Raw genomic sequence first — 27,877 nt, 5'->3', positions numbered from 1 at the left:
GAAGAAGAAGAAGAAGAAGAAGAAGAAGAAGAAGAAGAAGAAGAAGAAGAAGAAGAAGAAGAGAAGAAGAGAGGAGGAGAGGAGGAGGAGGAGAGAGAAGAAGGAAGAAGAAGAAGAAGAAGAAGAAGAAGAAGAAGAAGAAAGAAGAAGAAGAAGAAGAAGAAGAGAGAAGAAGAAGAAGAAGAAGAAGAAGAAGAAGAAGAAGAAGAAGAAGAAGAAGAAGAAGAAGAAGAGAAGAAGAAGAAGAAGAAGAAGAAGAAGAAGAAGAAGAAGGAGAAGAAGAAGATGAAGAAGAAGAAGAAGAAGAAGAAGAAGAAGAAGAAGAAGAAGAAGAAGAAGAAGAAGAAGAGAAAGAGGAGAAAGAGGCAGAAGAAGAATAAAATGTTACAACACAATAGTTGTCCATTTTCTGAAAGAACAAAGTGTGTTGCAAAAATAAAACTGAAGTTAATGACACATAAGCAGATTTTAAAATATTACAATTGTAGAATTATTATTGAACAAATCCAAAGACTAAAAGTTAGGATTTCCTCTGGTAAAATATTTCAATGCTCTCATGCAGAAAGTGGCGTTTTGTGATTTTAGCTCTTGTGACCCTTTTTAAATTGAGGTTTAGACCAATGCGCAAGGCATTTGCCTCATGTAAACAAAAGACAAAAATATTAGTCGAGGCACATGTTTGTTGGTATTGTAATTATATACAATTTTGTATGTAATGGATGATCGATTTGAAAACAAATATTTTTTTAACGGGGCTTTTATATAGCGCAAAATCACCTAAAATCTGATAGAAGTGCTCTACAACGGGTCCTTAGACAATTCAACATTTAACTTTAGGACATGACACATGTAAGGCGCTGTTACTATCTTTTTTAAAATTCTGAAACTCTTTATTACACATGTCATTTTACTATTATTGCACTGTAATGTTATTTTCAAGTAGTCCAATTTATGTTTGCCTTTGTTACATTCTATTCTTTTCAACGACTCAACACATTAAAAACTACAACGTACATGATTTTTAACTGGCCTATTCGTAGAGCAATTCACATTCAACCTTAACAGAGTTTACATCATATCCTGCCAAAGCAATTATGTAATCATATAAATCATCTAACAATTCCCATCAACTTTATTTTTAGCAATAATCGATCAAATGAGACAGTTAGCATGCGAGAGTAAAATGAGGTAAGTATCATGCAAACATCAGATAGAAAGATTAACAAGTAAATTAAATCAATTATTTCAAGGACATCTAAAATTTTATTTTGATTTTAACTCCTAGTATTTCTCATACCAATATTTTAACCGCAATAAATGAAAGACAAATATTGACATAAAGTAAAATTCGTTTAAATGACTGTCTTAAGAATTGACTGAATTTGTTTTATTTCAAAACAAATAAAACCTTAAACAACCTTCATATCAAAATCATTGTATAATACAATAACTTAACACTGTTTGGCACGTAACTTGTCTGACTTTAATTAAGGCAGTTCTGGAAAACGATATAAGTTGATTATAATATTTAAATATGTTGCACTTTCATACAACTAATGTGGAAATATTTTCTAGTTTTATTTTTAAAATAATTAAAATTGTTTATCTTAAATCACATAATGCCTATAACTGCAAGAAACGTTTGGGTTTTTGTCATACTTGCCATCTCTTGATTTTAGGAAACAATTTGAGAGAGTACACTCTTCATTCTAAAGTTAAAAGACGATCTACTCAGTATATAAAATATGCAATAATTCAACATAATACATTATGTAAACATTGACTTTAGACTTCAGAAATAAATTAAAGCACATGATGAAATGTTACATCTAACATTGAAAGAAGCAACAATACTCACAACATCAAATTTACAAATATTATGCAAGATGATACCCCATTTGACTGTTTATATTTGAATTATGTCCTTATTATTACTGTTGACTTTTTAAGGACATTTACAGCACTTGCATCAGCGTCATAAAGAGGAAATCAGAAATTACTGATTGGACAATCACAAGAGTATAGATTAGCGCGTTACCATATGTCATACAACGGGAACTTTTTCAAATAGAGAACAGAGGTAGATCCAAAGAGCAATTTAATCAAGGAAGGCAACAAAAAGATTATGATATAGGCCATAAATAACAGGCCACAACATACAGATAAGTCAAGAATATTGTTTACAAGGGGAAAAAATCTCTATATGCATAGACATCTATTTGGCTGTTTTCCCTGCGCAAAAGAACTAATTCCAAGATAAAGAAAGGATAGGATGGAGAAAGAAGACAAAATATATAAAAGTCATGACCCATATTAAATAATTAAGACAATATCTGAATGCCCTTTATCTTCTTGCTGTAGAAAAAGTGTATGAACTATGAGAGCATAATGTACTGTATTAAAAGCCTTCTAAATAAATAAATAAGATACATAAAATACATGTGTAATGCGAACATTTAAGTTGGGTAATAGAATGATATAAAAATTAGTTATGATAATATAAAAATAAATAGAGAAATGCGTGTATTCTTTATCCCACAAGAAAACATTCCTAAATTTCTTGCAACTTATTGTCATTGGGTCTTATTTGCTTTGCGGATGGCTGGGATGGGTCTTCGATGCCCTCTAGAAGGTTCAGGAAGAGATCGGTCAAGACTCTTTAATCTCTTTGGTTGTTCAGTATTTGAATTTGAATTTAAAGAATCAGACTTGACTAACATTTGGTTTGGAAACCGCTGCGAACGTTGACCCGAGCGAATTGATTTTCTTAATTTAGAACTTTTTCTTCTGTTTGAAGTTGTACGAGACATTTCTATACTATCATTACTATTATTTACATCATTCATATTATTATGACTTGACTTTCTTGAACGCTGCCTGCCATCTTTGTCTCTTTCAAGCGGACTTCCTCTCGCATTATAAGAATCCATTTGAAAATGTTTTGAACGCGGTGATGACGATGTCAGTTTCATTTCAGTATTATTATTACTTCTATTAATCGATTGATGTCCTATGACTGAATATTGACTTAAAACAGAATCTCCATCTCCTTTCAAGAAATTATTGCGTCTTATGACAGGAGACAATTTCCCATTGGAAACACTTAAAGTATTTTTTCTCGGACCTGAATGAGTATTGAACTGGCGGAGATGTTCTTCCTGAATGACTGGAGGAGCAGAGATACTTCTTCGTGTGCTTCCTCCTCGTGGAGAACGTAGTTTGACCTCGAGACAGAGACAGCCACATGTTCCTGGTTCTGAATCAGGTGAGTCACAACAATCCGTGCATGCCCCTGCACAAGCATTGCATTTGATATCTTTTGGGCAACATCCACAACATTTGAAAGACTGGAATATGGAAAAATAAAAGAGATTTAGAGGACATACAAATAAAGCTATTTATCAACTTATGACAAATGAATTTCAATTTTTAAAGTTTGTATTTTTTGTTAATTAAGTCAAAAGAATATTAGCGTTGATAAAATAGTGAGTAGATTAATGCAATTTATCAAAGTGGTTCCATTCCTAAAGCTTGACACTCTTAAAAAATGCATATATCCTACTTTCATTCCATTATCAAAAAACATAAAAGAATACAAAAACATTGTTTATTTGACTCATAAATCAAAAGTACCAAATCGTATCAGTTACACATTAATAATAATGATGATGATGATGATGATGATGATGATGATGATGATGATGATGATGATGATGATGATGATGATGATGATGATGATGATGATGATGATGATGATGATGATAATAATAATAATAATAATAATAATAATAATAATAATAATCCCCCATATCTCTCTCTCTCTCTCTCTCTCTCTCTCTCTCTCTCTCTCGCTCTTCTCTCCTCTCTCTCTCCCTCTCTCTCTCTCTCTCTCTCTCTCTCTCTCTCTCTCTCTCTCTCTCTCTCTCTCTCTCTCTCTTAATCTCTCTTTTAAAAAAATTAAATTCATGTATTCTCTTTTTATTTATCTTTAAATCTTACACCTTCGCTCGAGCTAAATAATAATTGTATGCGACCCAAGTGCCAAGAATAAAAATAAGCATGATTGTAGGTGTTCCTGTAAATACAAAACCTCCACCGAATACTAAATTTTATAAAAATATAATACCCCTTCAATTTTTTAACTGAAACACTAAATCTAAATCTCATTTCAAAACATATTAAGTAAAGTGAATTCAAATTTAGACACAAAAAGAATAGTAAAAAAAAAAAATAGAAAAAAAGGATAAAAAATAACAATTTAAAAATATGAGAGAAAGAGAAAAAAACGGATACAAAAGAGAAAGGTGGCGTAAGAAAGAATTCAAATCAATTTACTAACTTCTTTAAATTTGAAAACAAATGACAACTTTTTTATTATCTCCAGAGAAAATAGAGGAATGATGCGAACTGCTTTGAACCAATTTGTTTGAATTAATTTGCTTTCTGTATTTAATCTTTTTCTAAAAGCATAATCAAATTTAAAAGTATCATCCATTATAATCAATGATTTTATCTTCTTCTTTTTTGTAGAATTTTTTTATGGAAAATATATTTTAAAATTACTTATTAATAGTTACTTTCAATTGTTTGAATGTCATTTACTACAATTTCAGAACTTATCAAGCGTACCTGGTTTCTACTGTATAAAACTACATATAGAACTATATGTATATCTATGTTATTATTAGAAAGTTACTTCTGCGCCTATTGAGGAGGAGGTCATGCAAATATGCTTTACTCCAAGCTAAAAATAAGAATTATTGTGAAGAGATTGTCTACAAACGTGTTGCATCACTAAATTTGCTTACTGCCCTTGCTTAACTTGAAAATGAAGAAAATATGTGTGAACATAGAGGGCTAGTTGTCAAATTTGTAAGACATTACAGACATGCATATTTTATAAAAGATTTTTTAGAAGCACATAAACGAATTTTTAAAATCCAAAAATCAAAATAGATTATCGGATCTGATGTCTTGGGTATAAAAAAAGGAGTAAATCGTCATACCACATGATTCTTCATTTAAAATCAATTCTAATTACACTTAAAAGAGGCAAAATGTAGAAGAATGAAAAAATGGGCAATATTGGTTAAAAACATATCCAAAAAAAAACAACTTTCGAGATCAAATTACACGGCATAAGCAGATCATGAGTATAATAATCATTTAAATCATTTACGAACCAATCATTCATTTTTACTTTAATTTTTATTTCATTCATTCCATTTACTATATTGCTTTATAAAATTATGTAAATAGAATATTATATAATGTTTATTTATTCATTCTCGTAGTTCACGTCTGTAAAACCAATTTCCTTATGAGTTAAAAAAGTTTATTTATTTATTTCATTTTATGAAGAAATATAAAACAAATCAGCAAAGGCATGATCAAAATACGCCGATTGGCCTGTATTATTAAATAGAATTATTAAGAAACTGTTTCTCATACCAACACCATAAGCACGATAAACGAAAGACGAATATTGACACAAAGAAGAGTCCGTTTAAATGACTTATCTTAAGAATTGACTGAATTTGTTTTATTTCAAAATATATAAAACTTTAAACAACCTTCACATCAAAATTATTGTATTATAATACACTGTTTGGGACAGTATTTTAATCTGACTTTCATTAAGGCAGCTCTGGAAAGATTTACCTTTTACCCCAGACTGACTTTACCTGTGAGCTTAACGATTCAGTCCAACCCGAGAATTCTGACTTAGAATACCACAATCTTTGACATTTTTAAAATTTTGAGGCTTTGTATGTGAAAATGAGTTTTCATTCATCAGAAATCAGAAACCCAAACGTGTAGTTGTCTAAATAATGTGCAGTTTTTTTTAAAAAGCCAATCAAATTTCAAAGGCACATTTGGCATTAACTAGTCGATTTTCTATGAAACAATACCAACGTAAAAAGTTAATCTTAAATGGCTTAAATTTTGGACCAAACATAAATTTTAAAATATGAAAGTGAAAGTAAGTTTTCAATCCTTTTTATAGTTATTTTACATCTTTAAATAAATAAATGGTTTAAATCGTATCGAAGCCTATCAGGAGCACAAAGTAAATATGCTATAGAACTAACTTTGTTTATATCATTTTCTCTATTATGAGTAATTCCATTTCATTTCCAGAATACGGCTGGAAATAAGTAGAAAACATTTTTCTTTAAAAATTCAGTCATCGTTCCTTGTAACGTATTACAAATGGTGGTGTTGGTGGTGGCGGTGATGGTGTCGCCTCTAATAACAAGAAAGATGTTAGGGAGGAGAGGGTTAAATACATGAGAGTGGAGTGTGCAAATCAACAACAACAAAACATATTAACTAAAATCCAATCTGTCATTAAAAGATGTCGTTGGTTGATTGACAATTGCAAGGAAATGTTGGGACCATTTGTTGAACAAAGAAAGGGGGAAATATTGGTGTTTGTGTTTAAGAATTTAGTAGCAATGATAACAACTGTCAGTGAAGATATCCATAAATTCATATGATTTAGGACCTAGTAGTGTCGTAAGGATGTTTACACCTCCATGTGTTTGTCATTCATCCAGTCATAAAATGTCTCCTTTGCTTGGTGTACCTTGAGGTATCCCCTTGGGATGGAGGTATCGGGTCAATCCAGAATCATGTGGTCCATATTCTGGTGGGAGCAGGCAGGGAAGTTATCTGTTTTGACATGTCTTGCTCGTATGCGGTTGCAGCGTAGCCATCGTTAACATATAGCGTGACACTAGAACCCTCTAGGACTGGCAGTTGACGTCATTTTTTCGGTTTGTGTAGCGTCTAGTGAGTTTTCGTTAGTAGAGCTCAAGGAAACAAGTTAGTTCATTGGTTGAACCATTGAATACAACTCACGATTTGATTTCTTTTGTGGCAAAAGACTGGCATTTTGACATCATTTTTTTGTCAGTGTCAGGCTATAACTTTACGATGGCTACGGTTGCAGGCTGTCCACTGTTTTCTTGACAGTGTTCTAAACGCTGGCATGGGTTGTTTTGTTGGGTCGTCGATTAGATCACCCCCTCGTGGTTTCCGTTCGTTCCATTCTTTTTGCCGTGCTTCGTTTATGTCAAAATTTTGGATTTATGAAGCATAGGTAGATTTCAACCTGTGAGTTGTGAGAGCTGTTTCGAACACGATTTTGATGTCCAGGCGGTTGTGTTGCTTCTGGGTAGCATCCTCTCTTCTTATGTATGGAGGGGCAATTCCGCTCATCGCTGAGAGCCACTGCGTTGGAGTTGATTTTAGTGATCCTGATCTTATCCTAATGTGTCATTGAGTAGAGTGTCGAATTCTGTGGTGAGTGTAGAGGGTGACCAGACTGGGGCGCGGTATTCTGCAACGCTGTCGCATAATGCAGATGAAGACGTTCTGATGACTGTGGGAGTAGCCTCTCGTGATTTTCCGGCAAATTTGTTTATTATTCCATTACTTTTTCGAAGTTTTTTAGCTGTGTTTTCAATGTGATTTTTGTATGTTACCGATCTATCAAGAGTTACGCCGAGGTAATTGGGGTGTCGGTCATAGGGGTAGGTTGTGTCTGCTACATGGATTGATAGACGTTTGTTTGCACGGTGGTTGTTGAGGTGAAATAGGATGCAGACAGTTTGAGTGAAGTTCATTTTGAGGTACCACTTTTCGAAAAATGCTTTTAGACATTGGGCATCTCTGCCTAGTGTCGATTGTAGGTGCTTGATATTGTTTTGCAATTTCGGGGGGAAACAAAGAGGGATTCACAACCGGTGCCCCAGACGTCGACACATGTCTTACTCCTGGGCACATACCTCCACCTTCAATGAAAAGTCAAAAGAATTCAGGACTTAAATAGACCTGGAGGCTTTCTGGAGAAAAAATTTCATGATAATATGAGAAGCAAGTCATTGCTAATTTGCAGAGATTCAGTTACGTTTCGCTCTCTCTTGTATCTTGATCATATCCTGGCAGGTCTTTCTGGTGAAATTCAATGCATTCAAAATGAAACGCATCAAATTGTCTTCAATCACAACACATTTCACGATCTCAGAGATCTCGCATTATGTCTTTTTTTCTTCAATTGTTCGATGTTTTGCAGCTCTATAATAGGCGTCAATGAATAACTATCTGTTCTTTTGACAAACACCCGCACCCCCCCCCCCCTCTAATGTTATTCCCAATTACTTCGAGAAAAGTTAAGTTCTCTTTTACCAGTCTCATTGCTTTAATGTTTGCATACAAAGGTTTCTCCTCATTTGTTTCATGTCTATACTTTGATTTTGCCCTACGAAAACCACTCTTTGGTTCAGATAAAACATGTGGATTAACAAATAAATATGTAAAGAACCAGGAACAGTCCTATCGTGTCTCATGGAGAAGGCGACTCAAAAGATATTGTCTCACAAAGAACAAGATTCACGGAAAAGACGATAACAGTAGAAAAAAATAGTTGGTTGGTGGAAAAGAGGAGATAAATAACAGCAATTCATATGCATCAGTTGAGAGTGTAAAAAATGTAAACATAGAATAAAAGAGAAGTAATGTGGTCAATTACGGTCAGATTTTTTATTAATGGCGCGTGTTTTTTTCTGGTTTTTCTCAGCTGCCCCTCTACCAAAAGCTGTAAAAATTTGTGTCGGCTCTGAATCAATTTGTCTTAACTGAATATAAATTTTAGACCGTATTGATGCCATATCAAAAAAGTTTTCCTCTTTAAGACCTATAAAAAAAACAACGCTAAAACCGTAGTCATAAAATTAGAGATTTTACAATGTTAAATTGGTAAACAAGTTACGCACCACAAAGTATGAGATGGGTTCATCGTATTTTTAAAAAAGCTCATACTGACAACGTAGTTCCCGCTAATGATTATGAGTTCACGTCACACTTGTATCCGAATAAAAACAATTCGCTTTAACTGTTATAAACATACAACTTACGTAGCTTGCATTAGATTTTAAATTCATTATTTATTGCATATTATTATCTGCATCATGTCGCAATTACCGAAGACTGATATGAAATCTCTAGTTTTAAATTATTTGAAATACTGATTATATACTCAACCAATATTGTCAAATTAACAATGAACGCTGTTTATAAAACTTTGAAAAAGTGCATCTATGAATAAACGTTTCACATAGCATTTAAATGTTTTTAAAATAATAATAAGAATACTTTATTGCATCCCAAAAAAGATTTTTTGTACATACGTGTTATAATTTACATAGTAAAATAAATAGATAATGGAAATATGATGTATATATAAATAAGGAGCGATTCCATAGCTAGGATTGTGCTTTATACATGTATGAATAATTTCAACACTGTAAAATAGTTAACTTGTCACTGTAAAGATTGCAGAAAAGATCTTTGGTGTCCCTTTGTCTTAGTTGAAATAGAGAACGGGCGACCACTTCTTCCTGACATAATAACTGATGGTCTTAGTGGATGATGCGGTCATTTAATATTTTAGTTATTTTACTCATACAAAATTTCTCATGCAAAAGATCAGCATTGTCAGCATCATTTATATAGCATTTAATGGATTTTGTAATACTCTAATATATTTTGTTCCTTTCCATTGCGGATCAATTGCCTTCCCAAGCTGTTCTACAAAATGACACGATACTTTCAATTCCTGCTTTATATAATAATGTACAGAGGATTTAAAACGATACGATATATTATAATACTTTATTTGGGTTCCACTCTCGTACAGTTGCAAAAAGAAGTCTACTTGTATCTATCGATAAGCCAAATGGACGGCTATATAATAGGAATTTCACAATCAACTCCGAGAAGATGATTCTCGAAATACGACAGAGACATTATTAGTGTGGAACGACGTGGTAGGAAATGGATCTTAGACAACTTTGATATGGATATCACCCTAAGATGTATGGAGCTGGGTGAAAGTAAACATATATCCGACAAAGGAATGGGTGTCTGATAATTCAGGTAGAAAAAGGCCCACGGATTCTGGACAGAGGACCGTTGTTATTCTTGCAGGTGGTGAGATACTGAATATTTAGAAGGGTGCAGAGGTGTTAGAAGATTGGCTAAAGAACCGTTTGCTGACTTCTCTCGAAGCACACAGCTGTTAATTGTATTGGACAAAGCTACCATTCGGTGGCCCTTGATTACTGCAAGGCTCCAACTTCAGCACCTATAAAAGCTGACATGATTTCATGGCTTCAGACAGGCAGCATTAAATATTCAGACCATTCATCAAAGGCCTAACTATACTCCTTAGTGAAAAGAAACAGACCAGATACAGTTTTCAAAGCGGACCGTCTAATCAGGGAGTTTTGACACGAGGTTGCGTGACTTCCCCCATATTACTGTGAGCGCAATCCAATTGAGCTACAGGGAAAGATTGAGAGGTACACCAAATTTACTCTCACCGACGAGGCAATAAGTGATGTAAGAAGGGAAGACTGGGAAAAGGCATGCTCCAACCTTTGCAAACTGGAGGAAAAGTACATTTCATTTGATAGAGTGATGCCACGAAATCTTTTCGTACTCGTCCATTTCTCGTTTTCATCATCCTCGTTATCAGAATGTGATGATTGATGTGTCCAATATTTCTTGTTTGTTGTTATTGTTGAACAAATGTACATATTTAAAACACAGTACCATATATTGATGAATTTCTACTTTTGACCAGTCTACATTAAATTTTTTTGCCATTCTCTTTGGCATAAACACAAGCTATTTCGCAAAATTTTGCAATGAAAATAATGTTGGAAGTGCGTTATGTTCATTTTCGTTTGTATACATCAGTAATGTGTATTGATAGTTATAAAATGTAAATGTCTGATAGTTAAGAGTTGCCATTCATCCCTTCATAATTAGATACTGTATTTATATCGTTTAAGTTTCGATTAACCGAACATTCCATTTTAACGAATCCCTTCAAAATGAATGAGCGGAAAATTCATAATTTTGATACTGTAAATCTATGAGTTCCTATCCTTACCAGTTATCGATTTTAATATAGCTTTAATAAGCAAAATCCTGTCCTATTGTTTTAAAATTCTTGGAAAAATACCAAAAATAATTAAGACAAATTGATTCAGGGGTTCGTACAAACTTATGCCGTTGTGCATTGAGGGACAGCTGAGAAAAAAGAAGAAAAACACACGCCACTTATTTAAAATCTGGCTATAGTTGATTTACGTTGTCATATAAAATCACTACACTGAAAATGTTTTAAATATTGAAACGCAAAATCTTGAAGAGGAATGATAAACTTAGTTTTGTCTGAAGGAAATTTTTTCTTTAAAAAAAAATTGTGATCAGTTCAATCCATGGCCCACTTAAGTACTGTAGTTACGTCATGGTTCAATTGCACTCAGAATTACTTTGATTAGTGTCCCCCAAATCGATAAACAATTAAAAAGCTTTGTGAATGAGTTAAAATCTTAAAGGCCATATCATATTTTTTTAAAACAAAAGATTAGTACAAGGCTGGTTGAAAAATAGTTTGTTAGTCATTCACACAGTAGCGTGATGTCTTTTATAATACTTATTGGTAACGTGAAAAAATTAATGCAAATAATCAATATAGCAATCGATTTATAGAAAGTAACAATCAATCTTATAAAAGGTGAGAAGCATGCGTCAATTTACGTTCATTTAAAGTATGAGGATTGTCCCTGAAACAACAGATATATTGCAATGTCTTTTTTTAGAAACTCAAAAATAAAAAACAATTTTTAAATCAATTTTATGCTAAGATATTTAAATTACTCCAAGGAATATCAAATTTGAGTGACTACACCAAACCTCAAAAAATATATGTTAATAATCTCACTGCATCACAATAAACGTGATTACTCAAAGAACAATATAAGGGCTTTAAATCGATTTACTTATCAAAAAAAAAAAAAAAAGGAGGGGGGGGGGGGGGGGGACGAATAATCAAAAGAGAAATAAATCCAGAACTCGAAGCTATTTATGGAGAAAGTTCTGAGTGACCCGGTTATCACTAGTGAAATAGGGCATACTAAACAACGCAGTGAGCTAAATCATTATTTGTGCACACACACACACAAAAAAAAAAGAACATACAAGAGAAAATAAATGTCATGATTCGTAAAACTTTTGATGTTGTAGATCTTTAAGTCAAAAATTCAAACTATCAATATACGAAATCCTACGTTAAATCAACGCTCGACTCAAGCTGTGACTGATCTTTTAAGAAACATACAAAAAATCGCCCAAGAGGTATCAGGTACGAAATAAAATGGAATTAGGTTCAATATTGTCTGCTACAAATACAAAGCAATAAAATCAATCTTGTAAGAAGCATTGAACATCATGAAACTGTAAAACCGAGCTATATAAACGAAATACTTTTCATTTTACTTTTACGCTATAAAACAATACAATCAAGTTTAAAAGGAATGTTGCACAATGTAAATTTTTTTTTTTTTCATTTGATTTCACTAAATCAATTACAATGCTTATTCTGAAAAATGAAGCACAAACCAAGAAAATATAATATTCAATTCAATTTTCAGAATGCAAATATTATTCTCACCAGTTTGATCATTACCAAAGTATCTCATAGAAAGAGGATAAGTAATTACACAAATTTCATCGGTCATAAATAAAAGGACTTGGATAATTTCAGTTGCCTATCAAAAAATTTTACGAAGATGATTTGCATTCAGTGACGTGGAAGTGAAGAAAATGTATCAACATTAAGGGAGGGGTAGTTGAAGAAATAAAGGGGAAAATAATGCAATTTCATCGGTTTTTAAAAAAACTTTTGATAAGATCGCTAATATACAAAAATCACATTGAAAAAAACACAGAGACCCCCCCCCTTTTTGAATTTAATTTTTTATTTTTTTAAAATTTTTTTTTGGGGGGGGGGGGGGGGTCTTAATTGTACTAATGTATTCAATATTTAAATATATTTTCTTATTATTTCTGGAACAACCCTCATATTTCTGAAAAGAAAATAATATCCATTAAAAAATTGTTCATTAATGGACTTCTCTGACTAATAACTTAAATTGATTTTAACTAGCGATGTAGACGTAGACTCTAACTTGAATAGAAACAACTAAAATAAACTAGCATCCCTTCAATATTAGTCTGTAATTCTCTATAACTACTTCCTTTAAGTTAATATTACTTAGTATACAATTGCTATTTTAAATTTGCGAACTATTTAACTTAATCAAAAGAGTACTTAAATTAGACACAAGAGTTTTACCTGGATTACATTAGGATTTTCTCCGACCATTTCTCCACCCAAAAGTGACTGATTAGGATAGATGTGTTTCATGTTTGATTTGATCTGGAACAGTCTGCACTAGACCAATAACATCCTAACACGACCACCAAAAGCAATTGAAGACTTTAGTACTAAAAGTACTTAAGTCACATTTTCACGATTTTTAGCTAATCAGTGACAAACTTAAGGCATAATCATATCGATTCAGCCACCAAGTTTGTTGATGATAAACACAATCTAAGTCCCCTATCTCAATACTACAATTTTATTTTTTATACTCGATGTAACCAAATCCCAATTTTTAACCTTCATTTTTTTTTTTACAAAACTAACTTCCTGTACTTTTATTTTTATTGTCCATTTCACGCGATGAAAACGAGATATCGGCAACTCCTTTTCGACGAGAAGGAATAGGTAGTGTTTGAATGTCTAAATAAAAGTGATTTTCCCCCTTTGAAACAAGATAACCAAATAGCACTTAGCTAGTCCATATTTTGATTTTATTTTTCTATCATACTGACGTGTTATATCAGAATTTTTAAAGCAAAAATATTTGTTTACATAATTATTAATTGATTTACTTTTTTTTTTAATGAACAATGTCACCAGTCTATCCTTGTTCTAAGGAATAAAGACAAAAGTTTTAAAAATAATATCCTTCATGAGTTATTGTAAATACTAGTTGTCTTGGTTTATTTAAATAAAAATATGCATGCATTTTGGTCAAATTATAATTTCATTGTAAACAAATGTTAAAATATCATCTACATATTATACAGCATGCATTTTGTCTACTTAAAATATACCCAAACATTAAATATGTTTAGTCAAAATAAGCAAAAGGCGATCTTTTAAAAAAACGTATATGGGTATTGGGTACAGTCAAGCAAAAAAAAAAACCCAAAGAACTATTGAAATGTTAGGTGTGAAATACTTACAACCGTACAAACGTAAAGAAAGTGAAATGCTCTATGTTCGAGCATTTATGGCACCAAGCTAGAAGTGGGAATTGAACTGGTTTGCTTCCCATACTGTTCAAAGCAGCTCTGATCAAACCCAAAGTTTAATGAGTAGAAAAAATATGTTTTGAAAATCTATGTTATAATTATTATTAAATTTGAGACCCAAGATGATTAAAGATAAAAGAAAATAAAGAAAGAAAGACATGCTTTGTTAAAAAGTTATTTCATAGTCAATGTTGATATGTCGGGTTTCTTGTTTGTAATATTATGATAGTGTAATCGTCTAGTGTAAATCATAACTGTAAAAGAGAAAAGATTAATAGTTTTTAAAAGGTCATAGAAGTACATGGGGGCCAGTTGATTTGTTGAGAAAATACCTGGTGATCGAACGAAAAATCAAACAAAACAAAACAGCCGTTTTAATACCACTAAACAAAAAAAAAAAAGAAAAATCTCTATTCTCACATACATCATTAAATATTTTTCAGGATATTCAAAATCAGAATTTTAAAAATTGATACAAAAGTAAAAGCAATACATTTCAAAATAATATTTCCCGAATTCCTCAATGTCATCACATTTTAATTTTTACAATAAAATGCATGGCAATGTCACTATATCTTAAGTTTTATTTATCATTACCATACCTGCAGTGATCAAATTAAAAGCAGAATATTTCTGTGTTTCAACCCAAAAGAGGACACACCCACCCCCAACAACCGTTACATCACACCTTTTCACTTTTTACTTCATAAAGACAGAGAAGCAATAAAATGTCATCTTTAAAATTCAAATAACTCAACTAGTCATAACTTTCAACAGTAATGACAAATGTGTCGAGTTTTTAAACGAATGGAATTAGACTCTTGAAAACCGTGACTGTGAAACAACAACAATCTTGGAAAAAGATAACATAAACGTAAAACAAGTTGTTCAATTCAAGGTATTGATACTCCTACAACAAGTCAAAGCTTATCATTAAAAAAAAAATTAATATCAAATTAACCTGACAATTTTCAATAAAAAAGACAGCTGTAAACAATCATCAGCATCACAATCATAATCATCATCATCATCATCATCATCATCATCATCATCATCATCATTGCCTTTTTCACCCTGGGTCAGGATATAGACCGAAGACAAACACTTTCCATCCCTCTCTATCGTGAGCTAACTTTTTTTTTATCTCATTCCATGCCTTATCACTTCTCTGTATATCAGCTTCTTAAACTCTTCTCCATGTTCCTCGTGGCCTTCCCCTTGATCTTCTGTCCTGAGAATTCCAGCCCAATACTTTCTTTGTTATAGTGGAGTCATTCTTTCTAAGGATGTTTCCAATCCACCTCCATCGTCTTATTCCTATTCCCTCTACCACTGGTTTCTGCTGGGGTTTTTTCCATATTTCTTCATTCTTAATCCTGTCCATCCATTTTATTCTTAGTAGCTTGCACATGCACATGTTTACGAAAATCTGTATCTTCCTTATACATGCCTGCGATGCATTCCAAGTTTCACATCCGTACAGTAGAACTGACTTCACATTTGATTTGAAAAGTCTCAGCAAAAGTCAAAGGGAGATATATTGAGATATAAGGAAGATATATTATCTCCAAATTCTGTTCAAAGATGTGAATGCAGGATATGCCTTTCTGATCCGTGCTTTCCCCTCTTCTTCGGTGCCTCCATCGTCTATTATATTCCCAAGATTGAAGAAAGTATATATCTTCAAGTTCTTGATCTTTTGCTTTGATTTGCTCCCTTTGACGCGCACCTTTCCTTAAAACCTTTGACTTAGCGGGGTGAATTCTCAAAGCAATGGATTCCAAGAGGCTGTTTTGTATTGTGGTTTTTGCTTGCAGCTGGTCCTGGGTGTGAGACAGAAGAGCCAGATCATCTGCAAAAATCCATATCATTCAACTGTGTCCAGGAGGTCCACTGTATGCCATTTCCTCGCCCTTTGGAGCCTTCCTGCCCAATCAATGGTAAGGATGGACAAGAATGGTAAGAGCAAGCATCCCTGATTGACACCAGTCTTAATTCCAAAGCTGATCTTCGTGTCTTCATGTACAACCCTGCAACTTGTTCCTTCATACATTTCCTTGATGAGGTTTACCAACTTCTTAGGGATTCCATAATGTGCCAGAATTTTCCACAATTTTGCTCTGTCAATACTGTCAAAACCCTTCTCGTAATTCAGAAAGGTGACAATAAGAGGAGAGTGCTATTTTATAGACTGTTCCACTGTGACTCCCAGAGAGGCAATCTGGTCTGTGGTTGAACGGTTTTTCCAACACCCGCCTGTTTGTCCGCAGTTTAGCATCTGTTGCATTCTTAATTCATTCTAAAATAATACGGTTGAAAACCTTTCATGGGATAGAGAGACAAATGATTCCAGTATAATTATTACAATTACTGGGGTCCCCTTTCTTTGGAATTTTGACAAGATGCTTCTATCCAATCCTTTGGGAATATTCCGTCATTCCAGATTTTCTCAAACAGTAGATGAAGGGCATCAGAATTATTTCAGCATCAACTTTTAGAGCCTCTGGTGCAATCTGGTGTGGTCCAGCTGCTTTCTCCCTTTTCATCTTGTCAATGGCACCCACAATCTCTGCTATCGATGGTGGATCATAGCTAATTGGTAGCTCATTCCTTGCAGGCAAAATTTCCGTCGGGTTGTCTGGTGGTGGTCTGTTCAGAAGTCAGTTGAAATGTTCCCTCCATCGATTAGACTGAGCCTCTTTTTTAAAAAAATAGTTTTCCCATCTTTATCTTGGACTGATACCTCTGGTTTCCCATATTTTCCAGTAAGTGTCTTGGTAGTTTGATAAAGGATCCTCATGTGTCCTCCTGTCGTTGCTGCTTCTGCTTTCTCTGCAAGTCTGCTCATGAATGCTTACCTGTCTTTCTTCACAGATCTTTTGACTTCCTTAGCTTTGGCTAAAACATTATATCCCAATCACAATATGAATTTTATTCAACCTGTGAATGGCAGACATTTGTCTAAGGCTGATACTATGATAAAAAATGTGGGGTATCTGTCTTACACAAGTTAGAGAGTACAATGCATTTTGAATTGTGAAATTAAGTATTTCATAACAAAAGAAAACATTCATTGAAGATGCTGAAGTTGAAACAATAAAAAAGTCTTTTGATTTATCTCTATCTTTCGGTGGCAATGCTGCATAAGTACTTAAGAACATTTTAAAGACTTTTTTTTTCAACTGGCTTGGAAACTGCTCATTTTGTATTTTTCAATCAATCAGCGTCAATTAATCAGCTCTTCTTGAAATCAATAATTAATAAATGTGAAGATGAACAAAGGCATTTTCTTGTAATCATTCTGTATACATTTCCTTTAAAAATTTGAAGAAAAGATTTATATGAAAATTAATTTGAAAAGAATTCCAGTAGTGGAGTAAATATCTTGCAAGATAGTGCGTGCATTGTACTTGTACAAAAACCCCAAACATGGATGTGGAATCTGAATTTGGTTGCAAAACAATCTGTTGATTTGATTCTATTGAATGGAGTTCTTTTTTTATATTATTGAATATGCTCTTCAGGGGGTAAATTCACTTTGAGAAAATTCTATTCTGGATCAATTCAGCGCTCTTAGGCAGTCAAGCTTGAAATCATTTAGATGGGGACAAAGTTATAAAGGTTACATGTATCTGCAACATAATTAAGCTAAGCCAACATTCTTTAGCTTTGTGAATAGCTTAAATAAATTAACAAATAAATAGGAAATTACATGCACCCTTCAAATTTAAAACTCTCTATGTAGACATGATCATGAAACTAGTAAAGGGCGACTTCTTGATGTTATGTCCATCTCAAAGCACTTGATGAAAAGGTCTTTTCAATGTGCAGACCATCACAGTTCAAACCTACTTCTCTCGTTCTTGTACTAACGACTGCTTATTTGGTTGTCTCCATCAAATTCCCTTACACTCGTGATGCTTGAGACAGAATGTGAGTCAGACCAAGTAAATTTGTGCATGAAACTTATGCTATAAATTAAAACAATAGAGCGAATTCACAACGGACAATTGGGATGGGATAGTAAAATAATGTTGTAAATGATAACGTGTCCATTTGTCTATGACAATAGGGATTGTAATATATATGCAGAGATATTAAAACGTTTGAGTTTACTTAATCATGTCTTATTTCAACAGATCTTGATCTCAAAATAGCATATAAATAATTATGATTTGTAATAAATTAAAGCAACATCTACTAAAACAACAAAATTGTGTCATCAAATTACATCAAAGAGTTTGATGCTGTACAACACAATAATTGTGAACATAATTGTGATTTCAAAAACAAAGGATTATATTATTGATGGCTTCGGTGAGTATAGAATTAGGAAGCATTGTCCCACAGACATTAACATGTATATAATTACGTACAATACCAAAGTTTGAATTTCCTCGTTTGTTTGAGATTAAAAGCATGATTGTAATGAGAAAAAAAATGTACATAGAGAAAAGTATATGATGTTGATGTAAGAAAGTCTTTTATTACAAAGTTAATTACAAAAATGTTATATGTATATTATAACGAAAGCCTTCTTAAACTCTATTTCAAAGGAACTTGATGAGCATGAAGTAGTTAAATGCAAAATTTCTTGGGAGATAGCCGCTATGACGACCACTAACCAGAATATAATCTTTGTTGACATATTGACAAGGATTATATTTCTTTCAAATCATAGTTTATCTCATTATTAAACTTTGGTTAACTGACTGCTGACAAAATTGGTTTTGTCAAGGAAGCATTTACAGCAATGCGACTCAATACAGCCTAGGTCGCATTGTCAACTTTGAATAAAAATGACAATATTTAATCAAATTATAAGTCAGACTAAAATTAATCCTCTTTAGAAGGTTTTAAATAAATAGCCGTCAATTACAAAATCGTAAGCTTTCTATTGAGCTCAATATATAAATTTTTAATGATCAATATAATACACTAAAATTACTTTAAACCGAAGTAGCTAAACCGAAAATACCTTAACCGCAAGAAGTAATAAATTTTATAGTTTATTATTCTTTGTACTATTCTTACGATGTATCCGAAATACTTCTAAGCAGGACTTTCTTTAAACCGAAACACTTGAGAGCACCTTCCTTTTTCTCTCTCTATTTTCTATTCAAAAATTCGAGATAGTGGCCAACGTAATAAATACGAGATATTAAAAAAGCGTAAGTTAAATTAAAGGTGATGGGTGGTGGGGGGTGTGGGGTTAGGTATACACTCTCAACACTGCCAGGACTTATATCTATAGATGTCACTATCCTGCCTTGGGCTTGGCCAACATCACAATCGCACAGACTGGAAAAGGACAGCGGGAGTGGCAGGCGAAAAATAGGAAAGAGGGGGAGTTGGGTGTAGAAACACGCAAGCGAGATATTCTCGCTGTGTGTTGATGCTTTGGAAACTGGATTTCTACATCGACAATTGACTGCATTTCATTTCCATGTGTTTAAATTGTGTTGGTTGTGAGGGGGGGGGGGCGGGAGAGTATTCGATGTAATTAGGCCTTTGAACCTAATGGCTTTACACAAAGAGAGATGTGTAGTAGACAGCTTAGCACTTACACGCCTTTTCCTTTTCATATCTACTTCACTTCACCTTGATGAGCTGCGCATCATTCATTATCAATTTCCACAAGAATTCGATTTTATTTAAAGCTTTGCATTTTACTAAAAGATGTCTAAAAAAGCACTGTGCTTACACGTGGAGTTTAAAAAAAATACATGAAGTCGATGAAAAAAAAGTTTGATCAAAGGAATTAATAATGTAAATACACGGCATCACCGAAACTCAATCTTTCAACAATTTGATTTGAAAACGAAAACCCCCAAAAATTTTTAAAACCACACCACAAAGAAAAAATAAAATAAAAAAAAGTATAAAATGTTTAATGGTTACGAAGACGGCATTTATGCAACTAACTCATTTAACGGGAACCATGAAGCAGTAAATGACAAATTCCTTAAATAGTTACTACTGAAATGAAACATTGCAAAACGGGACAAACTGCTTAACCAAAATGTCTTTAAACCGGAATGGTTTAGAAGCTCCAAAATTTCGGTTTAATATATTTATCCTGTAATAATTTTAGTTTAGAAATTATTCTAGATAAATGGAATTTAGTATATACGGGATAGACATGATAAAAACTAAAGAGGGTACTTAATGGAAAATTATTTTAGGATCATTAAAAGTGAATGTTATAGGTTGACTAAATTGGTTTATGGAGATGACAAATGAAACAAAACTTAAGCAACACAATAACGAGATAAGCTTACTAAAGTTGAATTAAACAATTCATAAAGGGAATAATGTGACAAATGATATACTTACATTGCACATTCTTTCTGTGCAGCCACCACAGTTGCAGAGGAGGACATCGATGCAGTTGATTTTCTATAATTGTAAATACAAAGGTTTAAAAAAATATGATTGTTGCTCTTCCAATAGATTTACAAGTAATTGTAAATTTCAAGGAAATGCATACACACACACACACAACACACACATACAGAACTCATGTATAGACTATACAGCTGTTTCACCTGTGTGCATATCATCAGTCGGCCAGTACTACAATCATGTTTGAAGTTGAACAACCCACAATATTCATTGGAAGTATCATACAGTGCGTATGACATTATTTCCTGTATGTATCTGGGTACATGCCGTGTGGTATAGAGTTACATTGGAGGCTATTAGACTATATATTTGTGCAAACAGACACAAAAGAAAACACACACCATTAATCCCTTCTTTATATCAAAAGTATTGATGTAAGTTAGTTACTCTTCAAGCTAAATGTCATTTAAAAGACCAACAACAAAGCTCTTCTACCTCTGTCCTGAGCAAGCTACCCAACTCATTTCAGATTTTTCAAATACTCAATATCTCTCTAGTTTTCCTCCAACTAGCAGTCCTCCTTACACTTCTACTCTTTCTCTCCTTACCTGGTTGTGACTTGTGATAATTTACAAAAGCTGTGAACAAAACATCTCCAACTTCTGATTCCCTTATGACTCTTATTTTTGTCTTGAAATATATGGATGATAATAAATATAAACGCTTTTGTTTTGAAAACATTACCCTTTAGGATTATCGGTTGGTCAAGAATTTTGGGAATGATTCATCACATTTATCTACAAAAATTAGATAAAACATACCTTAGGTTTCCCACAAACTTTCGACAAGCATCCATCAAGATTACATTTACAACAACACGGGCATGCTTCATTTGCCCTAGCACAACAGTTATATGAGCAAACACCACCTTCTTCAGTTGTTGCATCACAACAGTGAGACTTGCACGCACCTCGTGACTGTAGAAAAATTGTTAAAAGGATCAGATATACAAATAAAGTAGGTGTTGGACACCCTTGCAAAAATAATGAATTTCAATTCATATCTTTAATTTTATTTTAACTGACGTATTTATAAATACATATATATATTAATTATAAAAACAAAAAAAACATGAAATAATAGTGCTCAACTTTTTGGTAAAACGAGCTTTTGAAGATGAGAGCAAATGCTCAAAACAATATTGTAGAAGTTGACCATAATTATATTTGAAATATTATATAGATATATATATATATATATATATATATATATATATATATATATATATATATATATATATAATATATATATATATATATATATATATTTATTATTATTTTTTTTTTTAAAGGTACCAAAAATTTAAGATGGCAATATAAGGATCAAAATTTCTTAATTTCTAATTTCACTAATGAACCTTCATGTAAGCCTTTTACCAAGGCGAAAAAAAACCCAAAACTTTTCCATTTTCTTACACTATTTCACTGACATGAATTCAAAAGCGATTTTACATGACTTACCGAGCAGTAGTGCTTGAGAATGATAATACCAACGATAAGAATAACATAAGCACCAACACCCAAACAAACAATGGCAGCAACTGGAAAATCATTATCTCCATCATCATCAGAGGTGGTTTGATTTCCGCTACTGGCCTGTTGAGGACGCAGATTTATTGTTAAGGTAACAAAATATAAGAATAAGAGAGAGAGAAAGAGAGAGAGAGAGAGAGAGAGAGAGAGAGAGAGAGAGAGAGAGAGAGAGAGAGTGTGTGTGTGTGTGTGTGTGTGTGTGTGTGTTTTGCCCTTGACTTTAAATGCCAACAGCACCTGAACTGTTTCGAGAAGGCTTTGCATGGATGTAACAAAATATGTTTCGAAAAGTTTTACACACTTTTCAAAAGCATGACCTCCCTGTTTTTAGTTGATGAAAACGATGTTAATTAATTTCACTATATCTTGAATGGAAACACTGAGTGGTCAGTTAATCCCTTTACAATAAAGGAATTGTAAAAACCCAATACAGTCTCAAAAAGGCCAAACATTCCCCTATTACCAACATTTAAGTATTAATTGTATATGGAATCAACAAATGTGAATAATAATATAATATAATGAACTTATATAGCGCCTAGTTCCAATTTGGAATTGCTCACTGGCGCTTTATATCAACACATCATGTATGATATACAAATATAGAACTGGCATGTTAAAACCACACAAATTCAATGATAACATAATATATTATAATAAAATACATACTAAGAGTCCAAATTATATGCCCTACAGAAAAGCTCAGTTTTTAACCGTTTTCTAAAGATAAGTGGATTTTCACTATTTTTAGTTTCAATATTGATGGAGTTCCACAGTCGTGGGGCATGGTGGTCAAAGGATTTCTCATGAAAAACTAACGATTTTGGGGGTTCCCTTAGGATATTTAAATTAGCAGATCTTAAATTTCGACTGGGTTCATAAAGGTGGATAAGTTCCTGAAGGTAAACAGGGGCGGAATTGTTTAAGCAATTGAAAACATGGGTGAGTATTTTAAATTCAATCCTAAACTTTACAGGTAGCCAGTGTAGGTCCTCCAAAATCGGTGTTATATGCTCGCGCTTTTTAGATAACGTTACCAATCGAGCTGCTTTGTTCTGTATCTTTTGGAGTCGATTAAAGAAGAAAGGTAGCTGCGTGTCCAAAAAAAAAATACAGTAATAATAACAATAAATAGCACTTGTTATAACGCTTTACCCTGTCTAAACAGGCACCAATCAGCATGGATTTGAATCAGCTCTCTTGTATCATAAATTTAAAGACAATAGTTTGCTCTCTCTCTCTCTCTCTCTCTCTCTCTCTCTCTCTCTCTCTCTCTCTCTCTCTCTCTCTCTCTCTTATTTTTTTTTAAATTAATTTTTTTTTGTGTCAAAATTTTAGAACAAGAGAGATGGCCCGATGAGATACTGTGCTTTTCTCCTGCCAGGCTAGAGTAAACTAAGCAAGATGGCGGCAGGGACCTCGCTCCTTAACCAATGCCCATATTTGAGCGACACCTAACCAACCAGTACCAGCCAGGCCTCCGCTATTTAAATTTTAATTCTATGTTATTAATGTTAGATATATTATCAATATTATTTGGATCATCAGAATGTTAATATCTATCTCGATATTATTACTTCCTTTTTATTTTTATATGTAAAAATAAAGAGGGAATGCTTACTTACACCTGACATCTTTCTATTACGTGTTTATCATTTTGGAAGCAATGGCAAGGAGAACTTTTCTAACTGTTGATGTAACCTCTTTAACTTGCAGCTAACGGCTAATGGTGCAGAATTGCAACTTCAAAACAGTTGTGCAGACATGTCATGTCATGGTTATGGGCACAGATTGAAACTATTCCGGGCTATTCGAAAAAAAGCGTCTACCGCATTCAATTCTTAAAAATCCAGTTCAGTAAAAGCTTTGGGCTGTGCTAATTAATGTAGATGGCGTGAGCAAGCACTTTGTTGAGGGCTTTTCGGAAATATTTTCACAGCGCAAACTATCCATCTCAAAGTGGCGCTTGGTCGCGCATGTAAACAATCGTTACGGAAGCCATTTTATTGCTACAGAAGCTACAAGAAGCAATTCTACTCGCTGTTGACTATCACATGACCAAAGATGTTCGGTATGATGATTAATGATACAAGTAAACAAACTCAAATCACCACTCATTATAAGTCTTAAGGGGCGGTTTGGGTCTTTTCTAAAAAAAATTTAATTACCTATATTGGGCGGTTTTAATCATTTTGTATCGTCATTATAGGTTAAAAAACAACATTTATGGTGAAAAATTTTAATTATCTGTGTTGATACCCATTTTGCGATCTAATTTGGGGGTCTGACATCAAAAAATATAACAATCTTGTGGCAAACGTTCCACAAAAACTAATGAAGGAATGACCTCCATATTCTTCCCTCTTGTCAACATTGTACCATAGTGTGTCACCATAGAGAGATTTTACGGCTTTAGCTTATGGAATTTTTATTAGATCATTACAAAGTTGAGAATCAAAATGTTATGACAAAATTGATGTAAAAAATTCAGATTTAGGATTATAATTTAAAATTCACAAATCTTATCAAAAATATCTCTCTATGGTGACACAATACATTATCTCTGTCATAACTGTGGAAAATTTCATACAATTTCATTGAATAGATTCTGAGAAACGTTTGACACAGTTTCCCATACCCTTAGAAAAATGACATATTGAGAAAATAGCAAAATGGCTTCCCGTTTTTCACACATTTCTTACTACCTGTACCATTTTCGACTGTGTATTTCGTGCCTTTATAGTCTACTTTAAGAATTTGGACTTCAATTATATTATTTCTAAGATAATAAAATATCATTTTCCACCAAAATCTCAAAATCAAATTTTTGAAGGATTTTCCTAATAATTAGACCCAAACCGCCCCTTAAATGTAAATGATTGAGTCCAATGTGCACATTCGTCTTTTTAATGGTAATAACAGCACTTATAATAATAGTAATAATAACACTTACTAACTTATTCCTTTTAACTCCATCTGGAGTATAAAAACAACGCTATAAGACTTGAAGAATTCATTTGAAACGACTTGCATTTTTTTCAACCAATTTTCGTAGTTTAGCACTCGATAAATTGTTTTAAATGACTAGTATTAAATGTGTCATAAATATCATAGAAGCCATCATAGTATAAACAGCGCAAAATACATCAAAGTTTTTGTATCTTTTAAGAAGACTTTTTAAACAGTAGTCTGTACTTGATTAATTCCGTGTGTGCTATCAAATAATTATGGCTTGAATTTACCCCAAAGTTTTCATTTGTTTGAGCAATGTCGATATCTATCCTTTGAATTAAGAAAATTTCGTTATAGTTATCCGTCTTGCCTATCTATAACATAATGATAAATTTAATAATTTATCGAGAATTCAAGGAGTTATTAAATTGGTAGTAAACGAGGTAATAGTGCAAATGAGATAGATATGACGGCCTTATGACATGCAATTTAATTCCAAAGGGAAAGCATAACTTCGTATTTAATCTAATCTCTCTCTCTCTCTCTCTCTCTCTCTCTCTCTCTCTCCCTCTCTCTCTCTCTCTCTCTCTCTCTCTCTCTCCGTGTGTGTGTGTGTGTGTGTGTGTGTGTATGTGTAAAACTTTTCGAAACATATTTTGTTACATCCATGCAAAGCCTTCTCGAAACAGTTCAGGTGCTGTTGGCATTTAAAGTCAAGGGCAAAACACACACACACACACACACACACACACACACACACACCCTCTCTCTCTCTCTCTCTCTCTCTCTCTCTCTCTCTCTCTCTCTCTCTCTCTCTCTCTCTCTCTCTCTCTCTCTCTCTCTCTCTCTCTCTCTCTCTCTCTCTCTCTCTCTCTCTCTCTCTCTCTTATATTTTGTTACCTTAGCAATAAATCTGCCTCCTCAACAGGCCAGTAGCGGAAATCAAACCACCTCTGATGATGATGGAGATAATGATTTTCCAGTTGCTGCCATTGTTTGTTTGGGTGTTGGTGCTTATTTTATTCTTATCGTTGGTATTATCATTCTCAAGCACTACTGATCGGTAAGTCATGTAAAATCGCTTTTGAATTAATGTCAGTGAAATAGTGTAAGAAAATGGAAAAGTTTTGGGGGTTTTTTCGCCTTGGTAAAAGGCTTACATGAAGGTTCATTAGTGAAATTAGAAATTAAGAAATTTTGATCCTTATATTGCCATCTTAAATTTCTGGTACCTTTAAAAAAAAAAAATAATAATAATATATATATATATATATATATATATATATATATATATATATATATATATATATATATATATATATATATATATATCAATCAAGGAATTTACCCAATGGAAACCGTACGGTGCTCTTATTGGCTAACCAACCAGCGGCCTCGATGAGAAAAATATCCGCCATTTTGATGTTGGCTGGGAATCGCGTTACTATAGTAAACAAGCGCTGATCGGCCGTTCATGAAAACAAGTTGCTGCTCGCTCGTTTAACTCAAAATTATTCAAAACGATCTCTCTAAAATGATATAATGTGACTTCTTAAGGTTTTCTTCACGGTCAAAACCACACAACATTCTATTAATGATTACGTCCGAGGCAAAAAGGAATATTGACAGGTCGACCGAGAGTTGAACTCGTGAGACGACAAACATCAATGCGAAGTGTAGCTAGAGTCAAGCTATTGTTTGTCTTGTCCTATTCTATATAGAGAAAAGGATAAATAGTATAGCCTCGTGTGTGAGTGGTTGCGTGTCATAGTCTTGTTTTTAAATTGTTTCTGTTGTTTATGTGTGTAGTGATGACTCTCTCACACTCAATTTCAATGCCGAAAGAGGAATTCCCGCACACAAGAAAGGGGAATTGGGGTGGTATTTGGCATACATATTGTATAGTATCTAGTTCTAAATAGATAACTGATTAGAATTATATTATGATATATAAACACAATGCCAAATACAATTCCGAAGTTTCCTTATTTCAAATGAAGTAAAGCTCCAAACCTAATGGTAGTGATTGTAGTACTGAGTGTTAGTGAGGTGATGTGGTGTTGGTGGTGGTTGTAGTTGTAGTAGTAATAGTGATGATGTGGTGGTGGTGATGATTGTAGTTGTAGTAGTAGTGGTAGTGATGATGATGTGGTGGTGGTTGTAGTAGTAGTGGTAATGGTAATGATATGGTGGTGGTGGTGGTTGTAGTAGTAGTGGTTGTGATGATGATGTGGTGGTGGTGTTTGTAGTAGTAGTGGTAATGATGCGGCTATGTGGTCTAGTAGTATGACACTCGCTTCCGGATCGGAAGGTCCTGGGTTCGAGCCTCGCGCTCGGCGCATAGTTGAGTCCTTGGAAAAGGCTCTTTACTCACATTCTCTCACCGTACTCAGGTGTAAAATGAGTACCTGGCCGTTAACAGAGTTGTCTTTGTCCGAAAAATTGTAATATCGCCTAACAGGCGTCATGTCCCGTCCTACATGTTAAATGTTGACCAGGGACCCCTTGTAAAGCGCTTTGAGCACATTTAGTAGATATTGCACTATATAAAGCTCAATTTAAAAAAAAATAATATTTCAATGATGATGATATGGTGGTGGTGGTTGCAGTAGTAGTAGTGGTAGTGATGATAATGTGGTGGTGGTTGTAGTTGTAGTAGTAGTGATAGTGATGATGATGTGGTGGTGGTTGTAGTAGTAGTGGTAGTGATGATGATGTGGTTGTGGTGGTTGTAGTAGTAGTTGTAA

General features: G+C 33.4%; 1 protein-coding gene across 1 annotated transcript; it reads right to left on the bottom strand.

Annotated features, from left to right (window-relative positions):
• Nucleotides 1–296: 296 nt before the first annotated feature.
• LOC144968721 (uncharacterized) lies at nt 297–24,159 on the bottom strand. The gene is made up of 5 exons (XM_078907337.1): nt 23,804–24,159; nt 22,107–22,241; nt 21,408–21,563; nt 20,578–20,640; nt 297–3,347 (listed from the first exon to the last, which is right to left on the bottom strand). The coding sequence occupies exons 1-5, from the start codon at nt 23,810–23,812 to the stop codon at nt 2,574–2,576; spliced, it is 1,137 nt and encodes a 378-aa protein (XP_078763463.1). The 5' UTR covers nt 23,813–24,159; the 3' UTR covers nt 297–2,573.
• Between the last annotated feature and the right edge of the window lie 3,718 nt (nt 24,160–27,877).

The sequence above is a fragment of the Berghia stephanieae genome, chromosome 3 (genome assembly GCF_034508935.2).
Source record: "Berghia stephanieae isolate SIO BIC M18660-M18661 chromosome 3, UCSD_Bste_1.3, whole genome shotgun sequence".
Taxonomy (NCBI): Eukaryota; Metazoa; Mollusca; class Gastropoda; order Nudibranchia; family Aeolidiidae; genus Berghia; species Berghia stephanieae.
Note: the sequence above shows the minus strand (reverse complement) of the source record. Positions and strands in the feature narration are given on the sequence as shown.

Bases quoted from the DNA above. Each gene is read 5' to 3' on its own strand.
- LOC144968721 (XM_078907337.1), bottom strand. The intron at 20,641-21,407 runs GTATGTTTTATC...TTACAATTATAG, and splicing joins AAGTTTGTGGGAAACCTAAG to AAAATCAACTGCATCGATGT. The intron at 3,348-20,577 runs GTAAGTATATCA...TCCATATTCCAG, and splicing joins GCACAGAAAGAATGTGCAAT to TCTTTCAAATGTTGTGGATG.